We start from the raw sequence: 6507 nt of genomic DNA on the forward strand, positions 1-6507 counted from the left end.
CTTTTCGATTGTCCATAAATAAAAATGTGTGATGTGTATAACTGACTCCCCCCTCACCACCCCCACCCACACCCATTTGAAAAGACAACGTTGCATTTTACGTGAAGTCAACGTGAATACGACGTTAACTTTTGGTTGTGGTTTTTGTTTGGTGAAATTACGTTGCGTTTTTACGTACATTCTACGTTCACACAACGGGATTTTGTTGTTGGGTGTGGTTTGATAAAAATTACATTGCGTTTTAACGTAAAATCCACCTGCATGCAACGTGAATTTTTGGTTGTGGTTGTGTTTTGGTGGAAATTACGTTGCGTTTTTGCGTAAATTGCACGTGAATGCAACGTGCATTTTTGGTTGAAATGAGTGAATGCGGCGTTTTGGTGAAAATAACTACTTAAATGCAATGTGCTCTGCATTTGCTGTTAATTTTTTTTATCAATCCACAAATGTACACAAACTTGCAAACGCAAACAATTACAACGCAATAATCTAGTCACAGATCCTAACTATTCAAACAGCCCTAGCTACCATTACAATTTCTTATGAAATATACCTACCTTGTGTAATCAATACATGCTCTGACATTTTTTAGGCGTGATTTATCACAATTGTTTTTGCAAAATTCAAGTTTAAATAAAAGTCGTAAAGCATGCTTGAATTGGGTAAGTAGGTAAAAGAGTAGACGAAAGAAATTTCAAGATGGCGTGTCAAACATCAGGTCGATTCACCTTTTTAGTCGGCTGATAAAGCCGATGAAAGGAGAAAAATGAGTGGGGCAATAAAACTTTATGATGTGTGTAGTAGTGGGATGTCGAGTGTCTGATGAGAGACCAGACACGCTGACACGCGCGTGTTTCTTTGCCGGGGATAACTTAAATTGTTTCTCTGCTCATTTGAACCTCTCAGTATTATAATTGTTGACAGACCAGCTTTTTTGTTGGTCCGAGGGGACCATATCGTCTTTTTTTTCATCTTTATCGACCAAGTCCGAAGGCCGCAGTTGATAAACTGCTTACAACACTTCATTCCTCTGTGTCTCTATAATGCCCCTCCACGACAATCACAACAAAGGATAAACGCCCGGTCCTTATAATATCAGCGACGGAAAATTCGTTGGAAATCAACGGATACGACGAAGCTCTGAAGTAGCTGTATAGATGCGGACTTTTTTTTTTTTTTTTTTTTTTTTTTCATTTTCATTACTTTATTGTCCCATTGCTGGGAAAAATTCGGGTCGCTTCCTCCCAGTGGAAAACTAGCAGCAACGGAGTCGCGCTACCCAGGTGTCTGCGTGTTTAGGTGTATTCAGCCACCTGCACTTATGGCAGAATGACCAAGGTCTTTTACGTGCCATTGTAATGACACGGGGGTGGGACATGGCTTCCGTCTCTGGGTCTGCACATAAAGTTGACCCGTGTCCGTCCCGGCCCGAATTCGAACCTGCGACCTTTCGATCACAAGTCCAGTGCTCTACCAACTGAGCTACCGGGCCGGACTTGCATAAACCCGAGATCAAACTTAGAGTTCGGCCACATTACACCAATTTTATAAACCTCAAAGTACAACTTTCGGTTTTGATCATTTCAAAACGAGACTTGAACTGGATGTTTTGGGTCAAATGTCAAGGTTACAGTCGGTTCAAGTCTGTATCAATAAGTAGGCAAGCATTATTTCTTGAGCGTTTATGACGCTGAAGCAGCATATACTGGATTTTTTATCCAGGTAATTAATAGATACTGCTAAGGTGAGTCATATAAGCGTTTGCTCCTCTGGTTACCATTGAAGGACACAATGAACACATGGTTATATTCAATTCTGTTTCAGACTGCTAAGAGAAAATGACGAGCGCAAAACAAACTTTTGGTGTGACCGGAGATTATGGAGACAGGTGCGGTCGCCATGGCATCATTTCTTTGGAAATCCTGAAGCCCGAAATACTGGACGCTGTTGGTCAGTACTTTTCTTTTTATTTCATTTTGTTATCCTTTTTGTTATCCTGTTTTTTTCTTTTGGGAATAAGCTTTTCGAATGAGATATTAGGGCTTACAAACGGAGATGTCTTATTTTACAATCTTATAATATCAACAACAACTTATTCATTATATATTTATGTTATTTAAAATATAAAACAATCAATCAATTAATTGGAAAAAAATCCTAAAATTTAACCTAAATAAACACCTAATTTATCAAGAATTATTAACAATTATTTCTTATATATTTTATTTTTCCTTAATAGTTACTTTTTATTTATTCAATTTTTCCTTAGCAATTATTTACAATGGCCTCATTAAAACAAATCTATTTTCCATTTGAATTTTATATAAAAAAATATTTTTTGTATACATTTTCTTTATTACTTTACTATCTTTTTTTCATTGCATTTATATATTTGTAAAACAAATGGTCACACTTTACAAAAAATAAAATTAACAAAATCAAAATAAATTAAAAAGATATAAAACAATTTTAAATTACTTCAAAATAAATATCAATTAATTTATCTTTCAACTTACAATTTTTACTTTTTACTTTGTTTTTATCCAAGCGGAGCGCGGGCGAAGCCCGCGCGTAGCGAGGTAGTTTTTTTTTTCATCTCCCAGCACTGAAAATTTTTTTGCCAAGTGGTGTCTGTCTGTGAACATTGTTCTAGAATTCATCTTTTAGCACAATATTAGCGACACTGTTTGGACAATTCTATTAAAATTAGGCGTACAAACTGATTTTGTTTCGGGGAATCCTCTCAGAGGATCAGAATTTTCATATAATATCATCGGAAGCTGTTACAACGGGAAAATGTGAAACTTTTGTCACTTTTTAACATGGAATTTCATCTTTGAGCGTTTCAAGCGGACTTTAATAAAATAGTTATTTGCGAATTAAGCAGCGGAAGACACTCACCGGTTCAACATGTGTATGGTCATTAAACCTCAAAACATTTCAGTAAGTGGTTTAGACAAACACCTCGGACATGTGAGGGTGACTGGTTTGTAGCTGAAGAGTTTTTTTCTAAAGTGTGTTCTAAATACAAATGACGTACTGGTAATGATGTAATGAGTTGTTCTAATCTTGTTCTTGGAACTCTTGCTGTTCCAAGCTTGTTCTTAGCAAGTCTTGGTGACGAGAACAAAGACTATCAATGAAATCTTTAGAAATAACCTCTGACAACGACGACGATGACGACGACGACGACGATAACAACAACAACAACAAATGACATCGACGACGACGACGACAACAACAACAACAACAACAACAACAACAACAACAACAACAACAACAACACGAGAACAACAACAATCACGACAACGAACATGACAACAACAACACCAACAACTACGACGACAACTACAACGACTGGGTTATGATGACATCACCAATGATTTAAAGGCCGTTAAAAAATCGTTAAATCCTATTTCTTCACTGATTCTTATGAATTTTTAAAGGTAGGTTTGTTGTCCCTAACTTATTTTCACTCCATACTTTTCCAGAAGAAAAACATAATTTTGGCAGTTAAAAACCGTTAAATTTCAATTCTTCACCGATATTTATGAAATTTTGTGGGTAGGTTCGTTGTCCCCAACTGATTTTCACTCTATACTTTTCCAGAAGAAAGACATAATTTTGGCAGTTAAAAAACGTTAAATTTCAATTCTTCACCTATCTTTATGAAATTTAGTGGGTGGGTCCGTTGTCCCAAACTGAATTTTAAGACATACTTTTCCAGACAAAAAAACTTATTTTTGGCAGTTAAAAACCGTTAAATCTCAATTCTTCATCGATATTTATGAAATTTTGTGGGTAGGTTCGTTGTCCCCAACTGATTTTCACTCCATACTTTTCCAGAAGAAAAACATAATTTTGGCAGTTAAAAACCGTTACATTTAAATTTTCACCTATCTTTATGAAATTTAGTGGGTGGGTCCGTTGTCCCAAACTGAATTTCAAGACAAACTATTCCAGTCAAAAAAACTTATTTTTGGCAGTTAAAAACCGTTAAGTCTCAATTCTACACCGATATTTATGACATTTTGTGGGTAGGTTTGTTGTCAGATTTGACATGATGGCAGAATTGAAAGTGTGAGATATCCTGATGTTTCACCATTTATGCTGCATAATTCAGCCCCATAGGCGCTTGAATTTTAGGTGGAGTTGGGGTTTTTTTTCAGCCCAAACCAGTAACCCCCACATGGTTTTCATGTCCCTTTCTGAGAGACTTCAAGAAGTTTCAATTTGACGTCATGATTAGCCTGCCGCATTAGCAAGTATGAAAACACGTCATCGATGACACATTTTAAGACAGAGAGAGAGAGAGAGAGAGAGAGAGAGAGAGAGAGAGAGAGAGAGAGAGAGAGAGAGAGAGAGAGAGAGAGAGAGAGAGAGAGAGAGAGAGAGAGAGAGAATCATGTACACACAGATGGACGACTTCGCTTGGGGTATGTACTGCCCGGCAGTACACATCTACTTTATTAATATTATTATTATTATTCATTCATGCCTATAAGTTCAAAAGTCTTCGTTTGCTTGTCCAATCTCTGACTTCGACAGTTGTGTCATCATTTTCCCAATTTTTTAAATGTTAAATCAAACATGTTAAACACCTGGAGTATTTTATACATTTCACTATCACATAAATATTAATCTCTATACACATTTTAAACACTCAGATTAAACTTACTCTTGTTTTATAACAGGCCCCTGAGGGTTAAATCCCTCTGACAAATAAATAATTTTTCAAGGGGTGTTCCGTATCTAAATATACTTAGCTTATACACATTTTTCAAAAAGAAAATAGATGGGTAAGGTACTTAAACATATCATGTGTCAAACCGATCTTGTCTCGCACACCAATCAGCACATCTGTTGTGTGTAAAATAATTGCCATGTTCGATCGTAAAACAATGTTTCAACATGCTTCCACAATTGGTATATTTTACTGCAATAGAAAAAAAATGTTCAATATAATCAACTTGTTCAATACAATATCGACATTTATCATTATCTACAAGTCCCATTTTCAAGAGAAGAATATTGGTTGTGTATATATTATGTAACTAGAATGAATACCCGCTTCGCCGGGTAGCCGGCTTCGCCGGGAAGAAGTACTTAGAGCCGTACGCCGGCTTCGCCGGATCCGAACAATGGACCCGCCAAGCTTAGGTCCCTCCCAGACTCGTGGAATGGGAACAGCACGAAAATGATTCAGTGGCCATAATGCCATTCCTGACCATATCGAGTCCCATCCTTGTCTACGAATGTAACCGTGTTAATCACCTTTGGAGGCGAACTCCACTCGAACAGGATTGAGCCATTTAGAGCTTATCTCTAAGCCCTTTAGAACTGTTATGGCTTCTCAAAGGAAGGCCAGTACATACAAATACACAAAAGCCGCCAGACCACATCACAAACAGAACTGAACAATCCACAGGTGTTGCCCACATAGAGAGACACACACACACACAGACACAGAGAAGCCGTATCTATAGAGAGATAGATGACAGTGTATTTTTCGCGTGGCTATAAATTGATTCGACCTTTGCACTTTTACAGTGAGGATAATTTACGGGTCCAATTTACGTTCTGGACACTGCGGTGACCTTCTAAAAATAGTAACAGAACGCCGGGAATATCCGAAGATGCCCCCTCATACTATAGTGCACCATACGAAGGAAGGGAGGTAAACGCTGAAAACATGGAGAAGATAAGGAAGAGTTACTGGGAATGGTGAAATGAACAGAAAAACCAAAATCGGTTCAGCGCTGCGCGCTGAGAGCACGTGTTGAAATATCTCATCGATGATATTGTGTCTGGGGTGTAGCTGAATACGGTGTCCAAATTTGAAAAAGATCCACCGAGAACTTTGGCGTTGTGATGTGGTCTAGCGGCTTTGGTGTGTCGGTATGGAGGCCCGGGTAGCTGAGGTGGAACCAAAATCGGTTCAGCGCTGCGCGCTGAGAGCACGTGTTGAAATATCCTGTCCCGGGTGTACCTGAATATGCCCACCAAATTTGAAGCAGATCCATCGAGAACTTTGGCCGTGCATCGTGCACACACACACACACACACACACACACACACACACACACACACACACACACACACACAGACAGACAGACAGACAGACAGAAAGACAGACAGACACAAGTCGTATATATATATATATCCCATGACCTCCCTTCTTTGTCTCTGTTACTTCAGTATGGGTATATATGTTGTATTTTTATAGCTCAATAAATACATCATGGACTCAAAAAAATATATGATAGTGCAGATTCCGATTTGGGCGAAGAACTACTTTGCTCCCGACCTTTGACCTCGCGCCGAACAATGTAACACATTTGTATAAAGTTCCAAAATCGTATTGCACGGCTCAGAAAACCATATCAGTTGCACGTAAAAATGAATCTCAGAACTGATCTGATATATGAGATGCAATAAGCAAACGTTTCTTTCATTATGAAAGCAATGCAGGTGGGAAAAAACGAACATTCAACTTACAAGATAACC

The 6507-nt window shown here is 38.0% G+C and overlaps 1 protein-coding gene across 1 annotated transcript in view; it reads left to right on the top strand.

Moving 5' to 3' along the window:
• Window positions 1-1788: 1788 nt before the first annotated feature.
• Window positions 1789-6507, top strand: part of LOC138979394 (uncharacterized) — a 29738-nt gene continuing 25019 nt past the window's right edge. Inside the window, exon 1 of the mRNA XM_070352103.1 lies at window positions 1789-1950. Coding sequence (XP_070208204.1) covers window positions 1839-1950 — 112 coding nt within the window. The 5' untranslated portion in view covers window positions 1789-1838. The remainder of the gene's footprint in view (window positions 1951-6507) is intronic.

Source organism: Littorina saxatilis, linkage group LG11, assembly GCF_037325665.1.
Source record: "Littorina saxatilis isolate snail1 linkage group LG11, US_GU_Lsax_2.0, whole genome shotgun sequence".
In the NCBI taxonomy this organism is placed as follows: Eukaryota; Metazoa; Mollusca; class Gastropoda; order Littorinimorpha; family Littorinidae; genus Littorina; species Littorina saxatilis.